The sequence below is a fragment of the Sturnira hondurensis genome, unplaced genomic scaffold, assembly GCF_014824575.4.
Source record: "Sturnira hondurensis isolate 20B ecotype Veracruz unplaced genomic scaffold, ASM1482457v3 Scaffold0017254, whole genome shotgun sequence".
NCBI lineage: Eukaryota > Metazoa > Chordata > Mammalia > Chiroptera > Phyllostomidae > Sturnira > Sturnira hondurensis.
In genome coordinates this window covers 810,992-827,639 of record NW_028089885.1, presented here as the reverse complement: position 1 = coordinate 827,639, position 16,648 = coordinate 810,992, and the positions used below count along the sequence as shown (strand labels likewise).

General features: G+C 47.0%; 1 protein-coding gene across 5 annotated transcripts in view; it reads right to left on the bottom strand.

The window, feature by feature from the left end:
* DGCR2 (DiGeorge syndrome critical region gene 2) overlaps positions 1 to 16,648 on the bottom strand; it is a 73,454-nt gene that overhangs the window by 36,056 nt on the left and 20,750 nt on the right. For 2 of the 5 annotated variants that reach the window (XM_037067421.1, XM_037067422.1), the window contains exon 2: positions 14,161 to 14,283. The exons of the other annotated variants lie outside the window; for them this stretch is intronic. In XM_037067421.1, coding sequence (XP_036923316.1) covers positions 14,161 to 14,283 — 123 coding nt within the window. The remainder of the gene's footprint in view (positions 1 to 14,160; positions 14,284 to 16,648) is intronic. 5 annotated transcript variants of the gene reach the window in all.

The following is a 16,648-nucleotide window of genomic DNA, read 5'->3' as shown; positions in this document are numbered from 1 at the left end:
CTCTTTTGAGAAATCCGCTGACAGTCTGATGGGTACTCCTTTGTAGGTGACTGTCCCCTTATCTCTTGCTGCTTCTAGAATTCTCTCCTTCATTTTAGTCTTGGCTAATGTAATGATGATGTGCCTTGGTGTGTTCCTTCTTGGGTCCAACTTCTTTGGCACTCTCTGAGCTTCCTGGATTTCCTGGAAGTCTATTTCCTTTGCCAGACTGGGGAAGTTCTCCTTTATTGTTTGTTCAAATAAGTTTTCCACTTGTGGCTGTTTCTTTCCCCCTTCTGGTACCCCTATAATCCAGATGTTGGAACGTTTAAAGATGTCCTGGAGGTTCCTAAGCCTCTCCTCATTTTTTTGAATTCTCATTTCTTCATTCCTTTCTGGTTGGATGTTTAGTTCTTCCTTCTGGTCCATTCCATCGATTTGAGTCCCAGTTTCCTTTCCATCGCTATTGGTTTCCTGGACATCTCCCTTCATTTCAATTAGTTTAGCCTTCATATGTTCCTCTAATTTGTGACTATAATCAACCAGTTCTGTGAGCATCCTGATAAACAGTGTCTTGAATTGTGCATCTGAGAGGCTGGCAATCTCTTGGTCACTTAGAGTTATCAGCTTTGGGACTTTGAGTTCTTCTTGCGCCATCTTTTGGGCTGTTTGTGCCTGTTCCGTAGCATGATTAGAGCCCTAAAGTGTTTACTAGAGCAGGGCAACTAAGTTGCTGGGTTGTGAAGTTGTATGTGGGGGCGGGGTCAAAGAGTAACAATTGTGTCCCGTCTGCCGCTTGCCGCCGGGGCCCCCACCGGCGCCGCAGCCACCACTGTCACCAGGCCCACGCATTTTGTCCCACTGCATGCGAGTGTGCCACCGCCGTCAGCCCTCCACCACTGGGTTTGTCCCCTGGGGCCTATGTGGTCTGTCTCACTGTGCTCGAATGTGCGACCTTGGTCAGTCTGCCCCACACCCCGACTGGTTCTGGGCTGCCTTCGCGCCTAGGTCGGGGGATCTTTCCTGCCTGACCCAGCTCCACTGCTGGCTCTGCCTCTCTTACCGTCCCCGTTGAATGGTTCGTAGTTGTCAGACTTCCATATAATTCAATTTTCTGGTCCTTGGGTGTGTCCTTGTTCTCCAAACCTTTGTTGTATTCAAACTTGGCTGTGGGAGAAGGCACAGTGTTTCCACCTATACCTCCATCTTGGCGGAAGACTCAGTTTTGTTTTGTTTTTTTAATTTATTTATCTTTAGAGGGGAAGGGAAGGAGAGAGGGAGAGAAATATCAATGTATGGCTGCCTCTCGTGCATTCCCTGCTGGGAACTGGCCTGCAACCCAGGCATGTGCCCTGGCTGGGAATCGAACTGTGATACTCTGGTTTGCAGGCCCAAGCTCAATCCACTGAGCTACACCAGCCAGGGCTGGGTTTAGTTTTTTTTCCTAGTTCCTTAAAGTGTAGTTAGGTTGTAGATCTGAAATCTTTCTTTTTAAAATTTAAGCATTTACAACTACACATTTCTTTCTCAGCATTTTCAGTGCATCCCGTTAGTTTGCTATGTTGTGTTTTTATTTTCATTTGTCTCAAGATATTTTCTAATTTGCTTTGTGATTTCTTCTTGACACCAACTTAAGAGTTGGTGAAACTCCATGTATTGAATTTTCTAGCTTCTTTCTGTTGATTTCCAGTTTCATTTTATTGTGACTGAAAACCACACTTTGTATGATTTAAACCTTTTAAATTTAAGACTTGCTTTGTAGCCTGATACATGGTCTATCCCGAGAAAGGTTTCACGGGCACTGGAGGAAGAAACGTGTGTTCCTCTGTTTGGTGAGCCTCTGCCCCCAGGGCTCTGCTCACCTTTCTCTGTTCATTTTGTTCCCAAGACTAATAGTTACTATGGGGAGGTCATGGGGGCGCTGGACTCCCCTGTGGCCAGGATGGCAGCAAGGGGAGGTGCTTACACTGGGTAGGTGAAAAGCGCCCCCCCCACCTGTCAGATTGGGGGTGGGACCAGGGGAAGATAGGCACATGCTCCACAATGGTGGATTGGGGCGGTCGAATGGTGGCAGGGGCGGTGCTGGACCAAAGCAGCCGGTCAGTCTAGCCTGGGGAAAGAAGGGATGGGTTGGGAGGTGGACTCACACACAGCTCAGGAAAGTTTGGGGAGCCGATTGGTCATTCTGAGAGGGCACCTGGCCTGTCCCACACCCAAGTCAATACAGTCCTAGGGGAACAAAGAAACTCTCGCTCTCCCCTGCTTCTGGCTAACTGGCTTGTGATCTGCACTCTGACGGTGGACTCAGTGGACTCGCCGGTTCTCTTCCCGTGGCCCATGGCCTCCAGAGGGAGTCTGTCTCTTTTCTGCCAAGCATATACTCTCTTACCATAGTGTTTGAGGCTCCAGCAGCTCCACACAGGAGGGAGCCTGAAACAGACAGCAGCTGGGAACAAACTAGGCCACCCGGATGACCATACAGCGACTGCCTGAGGGGTTCAACGGACTGTATTTTAAGTTGGAGCAGGGCCCTGGCTGGTGTGGCTCAGTTGGGTGGGCATCATCCTTCAAGGCGGGGTCACTGGTTCGATTCTCAGGGCACACTGCCTGGGTTGCTGGCTTGATCCCCAGGTGGGGCACTCGGGAGAGGTGGCTTACCAATGTTTCTTTCAGAAATTGATGTTTCTCTCTTTTTTCTCCCTACCTTCCCCATTCTCTCTAAAAATGAATAAACAAAATCTTAAAAAATAAATTGGAGCAGGAATTTTGGACACTGGCTCGTCTTGGTTTTGCTGAGGAGATGGGGTGTCTGCTGTTCTTTCCGATCAGGCAGCCACTGAATGAAACGCCTCCCTCTACACCGGCACCCGCCTCAGCGTAGCTTTTGTGGTGGCAGGCAGACGAACACCCTTTTTTGTTTGGTAACATACTGTATTTTGCCATATATAATGCACATCCACGTTTCTGTGCGCATCACACATAGGGTTATTATACCCATGGTATGTAATCACTATGCCTATGTATAATGTGCATCCTTATTTTTCCCTCAAAAAATTGGGCAAAACGTGTGCGTTATACACGGCAAAATATATACTTTCCAATGTCTTCTTTTCAAGTTCACTCAGTTCTGGCTGTGGCCAGGCAGCTCAGCTGGTGAGTGTCACCCTGATACGCCCACGTTGTGGGTTCCCTGGTCAGGGCGCACATACGAAGCAACCAATGAATGCACACACAGGTGGAGCAACAAACTGATGTTTCTTTCCCCTCATCTAAGAAAAGTCCATTTTAAAATAGTTTTTAAAAAAACATTCGTTTAGTTGTTCTGCCTGTTGAACCCCACTAGTGAATTTTTCAATTCTGTTATTTGTCTGGTTCCTTCTAATAATTTTTTCTTTGTTGGTATTCTCATCGTCTCTATATATTGTTTCCTGTTACCCTTAGTTTTTTGTATTTTCCTTTAGTCCTTTGAGCCCATTCAATATGGTTTTAAAGCCTTTGTCTAGTATGTCAGGGATAGTTTTTGCTACTTAATTTTATTCCTTTAAGTGGGCAGGTGTTCCTTCATGCCTTGTGATTTTGCTGTTGTTGAAACTCAGGCATGGGAGGGAAGAGCCACCTCCCAGTCTTCACCGACTAGCCTGGCACTGGGGAAGACCTTCACTAATTAGCCCGGCTTGTTCTGAGCTTAGAGTCTTCTCAAGTCTTTTCTGCACTTGCATCTTATCTGGGCCTAAGTGTGAACTTTTTTGATTCCTAAATATACCTAACTGCTTTAAATGTCTTACTTTCCCAGACAGTGCCAGCCAGTTTCTCAAAGCCTTAGATATTCTATTGTATTCCTCCACCATTAGTCCTTTGCCCCAGGCATCTGAAGCTCTGTGGTCCCCCACTCCACCTCTGCAAAGGTTTCCTGAATTGTTTCCTGAATTGTTTCCCCTGCTTTTCACAGCCTCAAATCTGAGCTATGCTGGTTTCCCCTGCTTGAGCTCTGAGTCACGCAGGGAAATCAGTGGCTCAGGCAACCTCCAGACAGGTTAAAATGTTTCAAGTCATGTCTGCCCTGATCCCTCCCTCCTGTTACAGACAGGCAATTAGGGACTGGACTACCGCTTCCTCCAGACCTGTGTGCCAGGTAGGGAAGGAGTGGGGCAAAGGCTGGTTGATGCTACCAAATTTCCTACCATTTGAATGTGGCTTTTTCTTTTTTAAAAGATTTTATTTATTTATCTTTAGAGGGGAAGGGAAGGAGAGAGGGAGAGAAATATCAATGTATGGTTGCCTCTCGTGGGTCCCCTGTTGGGAACCAGCCCGCAACCCAGGCATGTGCCCTGACTAGGAATCAAATCGTGACCCTTTGGTTCACAGGCCCACGCTCAATCCACTGAGCCACACCAGCCAGGGCTGAATGTGGCTTTTTCTTGAGTGGGTGCTCCTGTGGCTGGGTGTCCAACCCACCGCCCAGGATGGCTATGAATGAGGCCCAACACAAAATAGTAAATTTACTTAAAATCTTTTGTCTTCTCATAGTTTTTGTCAGTGTTTGTGTGTTTAATGTATGCCCTAAGACATACATTAAACTCTTCTTCTTCCAGTGTGGCCCAGAGATGCTGAAGGGTTGGACACCCCTTTGTGTAGACTTCTGACTATTTCTAGAGCTTCTATAGTTACTGTGCCCAGTCTCTAGTTGCTTTTTAAATTTTTTCTTAAATATTTTACTTCTTTATTTTTAGAGAGGGGAAGGAAAGGAGACAAAGGAAGAGAAACATCAATCAAGTTTGATCAGTTGCCTCTCAGTCCCCCGCCAACCTCTGACCTGGCCCACAACCCAGGCATGTACCCTTGACTGGGAATCGAACTGGTTACCTTTCTGTTTGCAGGCTGGCACTCAATCCACTGAGCCACACCAGTCATAGCTCTACCTGCTTTTTAAAAATGTATATGTAGGGGAATGAGGACTTGGAGTTTCCTAGACTGCCATTTTGCTGATGTCAGAAAAAATATATATATATATTTTAGATTTTTATTTATCTTTAGAGGGGAAGGGAAGGAGAGAGGGAGAGAAATATCAATCTATGGTTGCCTCTCGTGGGTCCCCTTCTGGGCTGGCCTGCAACCCCGGCATGTGCCGAGACTGGGAATCAAACCACAATCCTTTGGTTCGCAGGCCTGCGCTCAATCCACTGAGCTACACCAGCCAGGGCAGAATATATATATATATATAAATATATAATTGATTATGCATTACAGTTGTCCCATTTCCCCTTCATTCCCTTCCCCCCTCATTCCCCCCTTTAGTTCATGTCCATGTGTCATAAGTTCTTTAGCTTCTACATTTCCCATACTATTCTTGCCCTCCCCCTGTCTATTTTCTCCCCACTGTCTATGCTACTTATTCTCTTTACCTTCTCCCCACGTCTCCTCCTCTCACTCCCCTGTTGCTAACCTTTCATGTGATCTCCATTTCTGTGGCTCTGCTCCTGTTTTAGGTGTCCACTTAGTTTGCTTTTGTTTTAGGCATCATTGTTAATAACTGTGAGTTTTCTGTCCATATTTTTTACTTCTTTTTCTTAGATAAATCCCTTTAACATTTCATATAATAAGGGCTTGGTGATGATGAACTCCTTGAACTTGACCTTATCTGAGAAGCACTTTATCTGCCCTTCCATTCTAAATGAAGGCTTTGCTGGATAGAGGAATCTGGGATGTAGGTCCTTTCATGACTTGGAATACTTCTTTCCAGCCCCTTCTTGCCTGGAAGGTCTCTTTTGAGAAATCAGCTGACAGTCTGATGGGAACTCCTTTGTAGGTGACTATCTCCTTATGTCTTGCTGCTTCTAGGATTCTCTGATTAATTTTAATCTTGGCTAATGTAATGATGATGTGCCTTGGTGTGTTTCTTCTTTGGGTCCACCATCTTTGGGACACTCTGAGCTTCCTGGACTTCCTGGAAGTCTATTTCCTTTGCCAGATTGGGGAAGTTCTCCTTTATTGTTTGTTCAAATAAGTTTTCCACTTGTGGCTGTTTCTTTCCCCCTTCTGGTACCCCTATAATCCGGATGTTGGAATGTTTAAAGATGTCCTGGAGGTTGCTAAGCCTCTCCTCATTTTTAAAAATTCTTGTTTATTCATTCTTTTTTTTTGAAAATTTAATTAACTGTTTACTATAAAAAAACTAGTTATATTACAGTAAAGAAAAGATAAAAACCAAAACAGTAGCCATTAGTAATCATGAGAATTATTCATTATAGCCCTGGCTGGTGTGGCTCGGTGGATTGAGCTCGAGCCTGCGAACCAGACGATCGTGGTTCAGTTCCCAGTCAGGGCACATGCCTGGGTTGCAGGCCAGTTTCCAGCAGGGGATGCACAAAAGGCAACCATACATTGATATTTCTCTCCTTCCCTTTCCCCTCTAAAGATAAATAAATAAAATCTAAAAAAAAATATTATTTATAACATGCTAAACTACGTTCAGAAAAAGAATATAAACATAGATTAACTTTATTTTTTTTTATTTAATTATTTTTCAAGTAGAGTTTTGTCTTTTACTCCCACCTCAGCCCACCCGCGCCGTGCTCCCTACCTCCCTCTCCTACCCACCCCCTTAGGTGTTGTCCATGTGTCCTTTATACTAGTTCTTGTTCTTCATTCTTTTTAAAAAAATAAATAATTAATTACTTAATTAATTAATTTAGAGAGAGGGGAAGGAAAGAAGAGTGGGAGAGACACATCAGTGTGTGGTTCCCTCTCATGTGTCCCCTACTGGGGACCTGGCATGCAACCCAGGCATGTGCCCTGACTGGGAATTAAACCGGCAACCCTTTGCGTCACAGGCCTGTGCTCTGTCCACTGAGCTACACCAGCCAGGACTCTTCATTCTTTTGTTTGGTTGTTTCTTTCTTCCTTCTGGTCCACTCCATTGATCTGAGTTCCAGTTTTCTTCCCATCACTATTAGTTACTGTATATTTTCCTTCATTTCACTTAGCGTAGTCTTCATTTTTTCATCTAATTTGTGATTAAATTCAACCAATTCTGTGAGCATCTTGATCACCAGTGCTTTGAACTGTGCATCTGATAGGTTGGCTATCTCTTGGTTGCTTAGTTGTATTTGCTCTGGAACTTTGATATGTTCTTCTTTTTGGGCCATTTTTTCTTTTCTTTTTTGTCTTGTCACACCTGTTAGGTATGAGGGGCGGAGCCTTAGGTGTTCACCAGGGCAGGGCCTCCCACCTGCAGGTTGTGATGCAGTATGTGGGGGCGGGGTCTGAGAGGGAACAATGGTGCTTGCTCCACTCTCTCTTGGATTTCAGTCCCTTCTCCTGCGTTCCCCAAGCAAATTGGGCCCTTCTGGTGCTGATTCCTAGGTGGGTGGGCTTGGGTACATTTTAGGATCCTGTAGGTCCCTCCAACGCACTCTCCTGTGAGACTGGGAGTCCCTTCCTACGCCTCAACCCCCACAGGTGTTTTCAGTCGGTGTTTTGAGGCTTTATTTCCCAGTGCTGGGACCCTGCATTGCACAATCTGTCCCGTTCTCCAGTTTCACCTGGTTTATCTGCACGTAAATGTGGGACTTCTGCCCGATCAGCCAGCTGACATACACGGAGTGCCTCACTTCACAGCCACCGCCTCACTGATTCTGCCTGTTGCCACCCCACGCCTGGGATCTGCCAGCCGCTGCCTATGCACCCATGGTCCACCCTCTGCCGTGTTGCGTGCCCGGAGTTTGTCAGCTGCCGCCTTGCAGGCCTGGTGCCACTGCTTTTTTTGCTGCGCACGCTCTCAGCCTGGCCGCCTGACTCAGCTCCTTGTACTGGTCTGAATGAAAGTGTCTATTTTAACTCCTTGGCTGTTCGACTTCCATACAGTTCAATTTTCTGTCAGTTCTGGCTGTTATTTTGTTTCTAAATTGTTGTTGTCCTTACTTTGGTTGTGCGAGGAGGCACAGTGTGTCTACCTACACCTCCATCTTGGCCAGAAGTCTCAGAATGTATTTTTAAGTCTACTTTTATTCCCTGAGTTATAAAATAAGAATAGCTACTAACATGTATTGAGGCATTATTCTGTGGCGTGCTCTGTTCCAAGAACTGTCTGTGCATCATGCTATTAAGCCTCAGAATAGCCCTTGGAGGTAGACACTATTATTTTCCTCATCTTTCAAATGAAGTTGAAAGATGAAGTTGAAAGATGAACAGTGAAGTTCACAAAGCAACCTGCCCACAGACAGGGCCACAGCTAGTGGAGGCAGGGGTACCAGCCCCAGCAACTTGGTTCCAGGCCCTTGCATTTAACCACTGCTTTACATGCAGCCGAGCTAGCCACCCCGAGCCACTCTGTTCTGGCCCTTCTGGTCTAGAAGGCTTTGCCCAGAGTCTGGCAAGCATCCAGTGCATGATTTCTTCCCGTCTAGAACACCTGCTGCCTCTCATGTTTAGAGGAAGATGGTCTGGCTTCCCAGAGGCTCTGTGAGCACTAAAGGCCAGGTGTTGGTAGGGTCAGGTGAGCCTCAAGGTGGGGACCAGAACCCTCCATTATTCTAACACCTCTTCCATGACATGTGAGTTTCTCCAGGAGAGACCCCTCCAATCCCCTGCCTGGGGAAACACCTGGGTGGCAGCAGTCAGGGGCAGGGTGGGAGAGATGGCGGAGGTTCTCACTTGTCCCCACAGAGAATTTATCTTAATTCCTCTGTTTTCCACCTCCATGGCTCCCCTCTGCTGGGCCTGATATCTCCTATTTTGCTGACTTTAAGTCCAAGTGCTGTCTAATGGAAATACCATGCAAGCCACATTTCAACAAAAGATGAATTTTCAGTTCATTTAACTCAGTATATTCAAAATACTGTAATTTCAACATGTAATAAATATAAAAAAGTAGTAATGAGACATCTCACTTTTGAAAAACTCAGTCTTTAATATCAGATGTATACTTGACCCATGTAGCACACCTTAGTTTGAAACGTCCACAGTTAAAGTGCTCGATAGCCCTGTGTGACCATGGCTACCATACGGGACCGTGTGGGTTCGGAGAGTAAACTTCAGGTCTACCGGTGGGAGAAGAAGTCGCCTGGCTCTGATGAGTGAGGAAGAGAGGTGGATGGTGGACGCGAGTCCCACCACCCCTATTCTGTTTCCGCCCCAGATACCTGCCAGCAGCGGCACCAAGAACTGCCAAGGCTTTCAAGGGGTTCTGCCTGTCAAGCAGGTCATTTCCTTGTGTTCTTTCTCTCAAGGAAGCCCCTGGTTGCAATTTCTTTGCTATGCTAAGTCGGTTCCACTCTCCCATCTATGGGCTTTTCTTAAAAAAAAAAAAAAAAAAAAAAGGCTGTATAACATCTGAGATCTTCCAAAGAACATACATGAAGAAATAAAGCCTAATAATAAAATAGCTACAAACACCCACCCCTACCTGACTTAAGAACTCAAACGTCAGCTTAAGACTAACTACATACTCGCTTCTTCCAGTCTTATTCCTCCTTCTCCCCACCAGGGAGGGGCCAGGAGTCCAAATTTTGAGAATCACTGTTTTGCCTTTTTTTTCCTTTCAGTTGGCCATATATATGTGTGTGTGTCTGTAAATAAGGTACAATAGTCAGTTTTGCTTGTGTTTATGCTCTATGTACTTTTTGGCAAGCTGCCTTTGTCACCTACATTGTTTTGAAGATGCATCCATGTTGCTGCAGGAACCTACCATTCCCCTGCTGTTTGGGTTTGGAACACGCCAACAGGTGAACAAGGATGTTCGGGTTGTTCCAAGCTGTAGATCGGTGTGAGCGGTGCTGCAAGAATTTCTCTCGAGTGTCCCCACGTGGAAACCCAGGATCAGAAAATATGTGACTGCTCCACTCTGCAAGTTCCTGCCCTTTTGTGTATCCATTTATCCACACCAGCAGCAGGTGAGATTTCTAAGCCATCCACACCCTCTCCTAACACTTGGTTTCATCAGACACCGTAATTTTTGCCAATCTAAGTATCCATGAAGTGCTGTGTCTCACCTGGTCTTAGAATACTAATGAGGTTGAATGTTCTTCCGTGTTTAATCACCACTCCTATCAATTCTTCTGTGACACGCCTGTCTGTCCTCTGTCCACTCGTAGGAGTTATTTATGCGTGCTGGATTATGATTCTGCATAGGCTATAAATGTTGTAAACATCTTCCCACTCCGTGGCTTGTGTATTCACATTCTTTATTGTTACTTTTTGATAAAGGGAAGATCTTAGGTATGTTCCTATGTTATCTTCTAGAAGTTTTTCCCTAATTAACCTGAAACCAACTTTCCGGTATGTTGTATATTAGGGACCCCATTTCCTCCTTCCTGACTGTCACAGCACTGAGCAGTCTGACCTTCACCCAGTGACATGTAATTCCACGTCGACCATGAGCATCAAGTTTCTCGGGTCCATTTCTAGCAGCTCTCTGTCCCACTGGCCAATTCATGCCACCCTGATCCAACTGTCAAGTAAGCCTTGAAACTGTTAAGGCAAGTGCTCTCCCCTCCCTACTCTTCTTCAAAGTGCGCTAACAACATGAGGACATATTCCTCCACACATTTTCTAACTGACTTGTCACATTTCCCAAAAACCCTATGGGGATGCCCTGAGCCCACAGATCAATATAAGAACAGGCAGCTTCACCACATTAAGTCTTCCTAAGCAAGAACATCCTGTCTCTATGTATTTAAGTCTTTTTTAATGACTCTTACTACAGCTGTAAATTTTTCTCCATTAAAAATTTTGCACAACCTCTGTTAGTTCCCATTTATATCAAAGATGGTTCAGTTAGAACAGAAACCATGCTGGCTATTTCAAACACAAAAGACTAGCACTAGCTTTTAGTGCTATCACTGAAAGCTACTTTGCACAAAAGTGAAGTGGGCCACCTCTGCCTGTTTAACCTCTGCAGCTGCAGTGGGACAGTCAGGAAGCTGCTGTTCCATGCACTGGTGAGGGAGCTGCATGGCCGCTGCTGGACCTGCACAGGTGAGATGGCCGGCCAGTGTGGGGCAGGGGGGCGGGAGCCACTGCACTCACTCACCGAGGTCAGAGCCCACACCACCCACTCCAGTGCCAGAGGAAGGATTCTTCTGTGTCTCTTCCACCTTCCAAATTTCATGGGAAGGATCTCATGGGCCAAATGGTATCCAGCAGTCTACTGGCAGGGGGTCTGAGTGTTACACCTCCAGCCTTCCAGCCCCAAATGCAGGGAATGTACTGAATGCCCAGACGGTATCTAGCATACCACCCATTTTCTATCTTCTACAACCACACTGAATTACTGATGTATGTTACATCTTTTCCCATTTTCTTTGACTCCGTGGTTTCCTTTTATTGTAATGTTAGCAGGGCAATGAGATAACCTCATGTTCACTCCAGAAGTCCTGAAGTACATGTTCAAAAGCAAACTGACCAACCATGGCTGGGGCTTCCCACAGGTTTACTTAAACTCTCCCTACAGACAGGAACGCCATGGCAGAAATGACTATTAACTAACTTCCTGTCCATACCCCCCCATATAGGTTAATGAATACTTAGCCTATATCTATGGTTTTTTAAAAGAAGATTCTATTTAATTATTTTTAGAGAAAGGGAAAAGGAGGGAACAAGACAGGGAGAGAAGCAAGGATGGGAGAGATACTGACTGGCCACCCCTTGTACAAACCCCACCCAGGGACGAAACCTGCTATCCAGGCCCTGACCAGGAATCGAATTGGGGACCCCTCTCCCTGCAGAACGGTGCCCAATCAACTGAGCCACACTGGCCAGGGTGTATTTATGGTGCTTTAAAAAATTAATTTTGTTTAAAATAGACTACAAAGAACTATGATAAAATTTCAGCAGTTATTAATTTAGGGAAGTGAGAAACAAATATTATTCTTTGTATATTTTGATAAATTGCTCAAAACCCAAAGCCTGAAACCATCAGAAATCACCCTGCCACCCCACCTGGATCACAGTACAGCACTACACCACAAGCCAGGCACGGCACCAGGAGTCGAGGGGAAAGCTGGGGCAGCTGGGATTCTACAGGCCCTCGGCCTCCGCACCCCGCCTCCGGTACAGCAGACCCTTCTAGGCCTCAGTGAGTTTGCACACACTGTCATTGTCACCACACCCTCAATGGCTGGGACTTAAACATGCCATCTACTCAGAACTCTAGGCTCCTGTAGGTCAGACTTTTTCTGTTTGGGGAGAAGGTACAGGAACCTATGTAACTTCAAGTCAACACTTAAACGAAGCCACTTGTAACCCTCTGTCCCTCTATCCCAACCACACAACCCAAGGAGAAACCAGATGAGACCCTGGCTTCAGCAAGTCCCGAGTGCATGGAGAGATAAGCAGGTTGAACCACGAGAGCACTCACCACTGTTCTCAGCATCTACAGCAGGGCAGTTATCACACACAACCTTAAAAGCTAAGCCAAAGACACTGTGAAAACAGCAAGTAAGCCATGCTTCCATTTTAAAGCAAACCAAGAACCATTTGGTTCTTTGTTCAGAAAATTCTGCAGGAGGCTAGATATGAAGTTTCATCCTGTAAGTCAGAGCAGGTGGCGTTCCTGGGCACCATCACCGGTTCCTCACCAGGCTGCCCAGCACTTAATACTCACATCTCAAGTACTGGGAAGGCCATGCTCTCAGCGGCGACCCAAGGAATGACTAGGTGGGCTCCCAGACACAGGGCTATCCCAGAAGCTCCTAACCCAGCCACCATCATCCTGACTATCATTTGGAAAGGCAGACGCCACGACTACAGACATGCACATCCGGTGAAGAAAGAACAGGCACAGGGATGATTAAAAGGGGTCTTTTTACAGGGGTTCTCTTTACAGGCAAATACAGTCTGAAGAGACCACCCCTATTTCTTATTTGGGAACTCCCCCATCCCCCAATGCACTAGCCCAAGCTCAGCTGTGACATTCCACTGGACCTGGCTCCTGATCCCCAGGCTGGAGTTCGTCTGTTTTCTTCAGCACCTGGCCTACAGCAGCTACAGCCCTCCTTTCATTGGCTGAACACTGAAAAGAAGCCCGTCCTAGGCTAGGTCCCCCTGAGGAAGAGGACTGACTGGTCTCCGTCCCTGAGGGAGGCTCGGTCTGGAAGAAAGACCAAGTATGGGCACAACTGACGGTAAGAACTACCAGCAGCTCTATGGGTTGTTGGACAGACAGGGCAGGCGCTGCCAGAAGCCGCCCCACAGCCAGCGGACCCAGAGATGCCAGCTCATTGTGGAACCATCCAGCCAAGCCTTGAAGGGTTGGCAGGGTCTATCCACAGAGAAACAGAACAAGGTGGGAATCCCAGAACAAGGGGATTCTGAGGAAGGAGAAAGGCGTAAAAAAAGCATGTGGCTAGGAAATTCTTCATGGGGTGAGCACAGGAAATAGCCTAGCTGAGTCGCCGAGGGGAAAACAACAACACACTGCTTTGGCAAAAAGATGGCAGACTGTGAAGAAATTTGAACGCAAGGCCAGAGCACAGGTCTGAGATTCTCACACTGGAGTAAGACGCACCTTCCTCTTAGGGCCTTTATCAGAGCCACCTGGGTCTGAAACATATTAGAATGTGCACCTGTGCCTCTGTCTCACACATACGTGCCGGAGTGCGCACGAGACACTACAGCCCAAGCTGAGAGCCAAGGACGCAGTGCACACCATTACTCATGGGTGTGTTAGCCTCTTTGAGGGTGCTGGACCAGAAACCAGGAGGCACACCAACAACTCAGACTCTGCGGCATTCCCCGTCTTTATGAAACATGCGTCACAGGAGAGAACCCCCAGTGAAAGGTGACTAGCGACTGAGTGAGCAGGATGGAGGGAGAGCCAAGGTCTGTGTAAATGACCCTCATCAGGGTTCTAGCCACGTCTCGAAGGCACCCACCTACAAAGCCAGGCAAGAGGGAAGCAAGAGGCCACCACGCTTCAGGGCACTATCCTCAGGGCCAACGGCACCTCTCAAAACATGGCATCATGGGTGCCCCTCCGTGCCTCACCACAGCCCTGACCCTGCCATCTCACAAGTTCTCAGATCTATTTGTGTTGGGTGTCTTTTTTAAAAAGACAGAGAAAGAGAGGGGACGAGGCGCTCAAAATAACCTTCCAGCGCATGGCTATAGCATGGGGGGGCTGGATGACACCATCTCCCAATGGGACGCAGGGACCACGTGCATCTGCCTGCCCGACACACTCACCTGGACAGTCGGCTTCGTCGCTCTCATCCTCACAAGTCACCCAGCCGTCACACTGCCAGGGGAGGGGGATGCACTGGATGGTGCCGCTGCGACAGGCAAACTGCCCAGGGTTGCACCACAGCTCTGTGAAACCAAAGGGCAAGAGGCCATTGAGGAAGCGGCAGTAGCAGTGGAGACCTGGAGTGGCCAGCTGCCACGGCCCGGTCCTGCCGCTGCCTGGATCCCATGATCATGAGCCAGATACCAAGCAGCCTACCAATAGCCCGCCTACTTGGGGGTCTGCACGCATGCCCCAAGAACGAGCCAAGAGCTGGGCCCCAAATGCCACAGGTCCCCAGAGCATCACATTCCCCCGACATTGACCTTCATGCTCAAACTCAAACACACACTGCCACGTTTCTGCTCCACATCAGCCTGCGCTGCACTGCAAGGATACAGAAACAAGAGGGCACACCTCTCTCCCCTGAGGGATTCTGGGTCAACAGAGAAGACACACATACACTCCACACACACACACACAAACGCACACACTTGGATTTCTGACAAAGCACAAAAGCAGGTCACCCCCACAGGGGCGCTTAAACAATGTGATGGAGACTCTGCCTCCACCTGTGGGGCTGGGGTGCTTGCAGATGGTGGGATGTGAACAGGGTTCCCCAGGCAGGCGGACGGTTTCAGAGGCACTTATGACACAGTAGGAAGGGAAGAGCAATCCAGAGACAGCGGGCTTAAGGAAATACCAGAGGGCGGCCAGTTACACTGTGTGAGTTGATGGATGCGGAGTCACTGGAGATGAGGTTGGAAATGTAAGAAGGATCAGACTGCGGAGGCTTTGGGGGTAGGATAATTCTGACCTTTATTTGGTCAGAACAAATTTGGTATGCTGTACGGAGCTGACAGGTAATGTAATAAGATCTACATTTTAAGCAGACATCACTGGCAATGGTTTCTGGAAGCAATTAAAATAGGGGACCAGACAAAAATATTAAATATCCAAGAAAGGTAGGGGCCAGCAAATTACAGCCCATGAGCCAACTCTTGCCCTGCCACTGTTTTTTTAAAATAAAGTTTTACTGGAACACAGCCACAAACATACAGTCTATGTCTGCTTTTGAGCTACAACAGCAGAGTTGAGGGGTGGCACCAGAGGCTGTATGACCTGCAATGCTGAAAATATTTACTCTCTGGTCCAGGGGGACCCGGAAGACTCTTGGCAGACTCCAGAACTGAGGTGGCAACTGATAAATGGGCAAACCTTGGAACCCACGAAAAACACTGACATGCGAGGGACAAAGTCCTGCACACCAGTGTGATGACAGGAAGAATGGATGGAGCTGAAGGAATGAACTTAACTGTCCACCTGCAACAATGAAACACATGAAACGTCGGTCCTCCAGTTACTGGTCGTCAGGTGAAGAAGAGCCGTGAAATTCCCTGTGAGTCAGGAAACACACAAGTGAGCCTTACTGCCCAAAAAACATTTCCAGGTGACAGAGCAGGGGGAGGGACTCCAGGGTGACCCAGAAGACTCTTGGGAGACGAGTGGAAGCAGCTAAAAGCCAGGGGAGACTAAGGCAGGTAGCACCCACAGCACAGTGCTGTGGGGGTCAGGGATGGGAAAGAGCACAGACAAGACTCCAGAGATGCACAGAAGGACGCCGGAGCAGTAGGCACGGTGTTGATCAGTGTGTGGTGGGAGGAAACTACCCCAGGCTGCGCAATTACCACTCTAAAGAGTAAGGGGGAAGGGTAACCAAAATTCAGCAGGACCACAAACAATCCCTATTCTGCAGACAGTCTGGAAAAAACTTCTAATTTGTGGGACACTGAGTCAACTACTCAGAAGAGTTTTGTGTCATTAGTGGGAAAAAATGAACTCCAGCCTAAATATTGCTCAGTCCTAACAAAGATTAAAAGCAAGGCCTGATGAAATCAGCCCTGGCTGGTGTGGCTCAGTGGATTGAGCACAAGCCTGCAAACCAAAGGGTTGCTGATTTGATCCGTAGACAGGGCACATGCCTGGGTTGTAGACCAGGTCCCTGAAAGGGGACCTTGCAAGAGGTAACCACACATTGATGTTTCCCTCCCTCTCTTTCTCCCTCCCTTCTGCCTCTCTAAAAATATATAAAAATCTTTTAAAAAAGAAAAAGGCCAATCACATACTGGAAGAAAACATTAGTAAATCAAATACCTAATACAGCACTCGTATCCAAAATATACTGAAACTCTCATATTTCAGTAAGAAAATAACCTACCCAATTTTTAAAGTGGGCAAAAGATTTTAATAAACACTTAACCAAAGAAGGTATACAGATGGCAAATAAGAACATAAGTAAATGGAAAATAAAACCATAATGAGATACCATTACATACTTATTAGTGGTTAAACAAGAAAAGGATAATACCAAGTGTGGGCAAGCATGCGAAGTAACTGGAACTCTCCTACATTGTTAATGAGAATGCAAAGTGCTACAGCTACTCTGAAAAC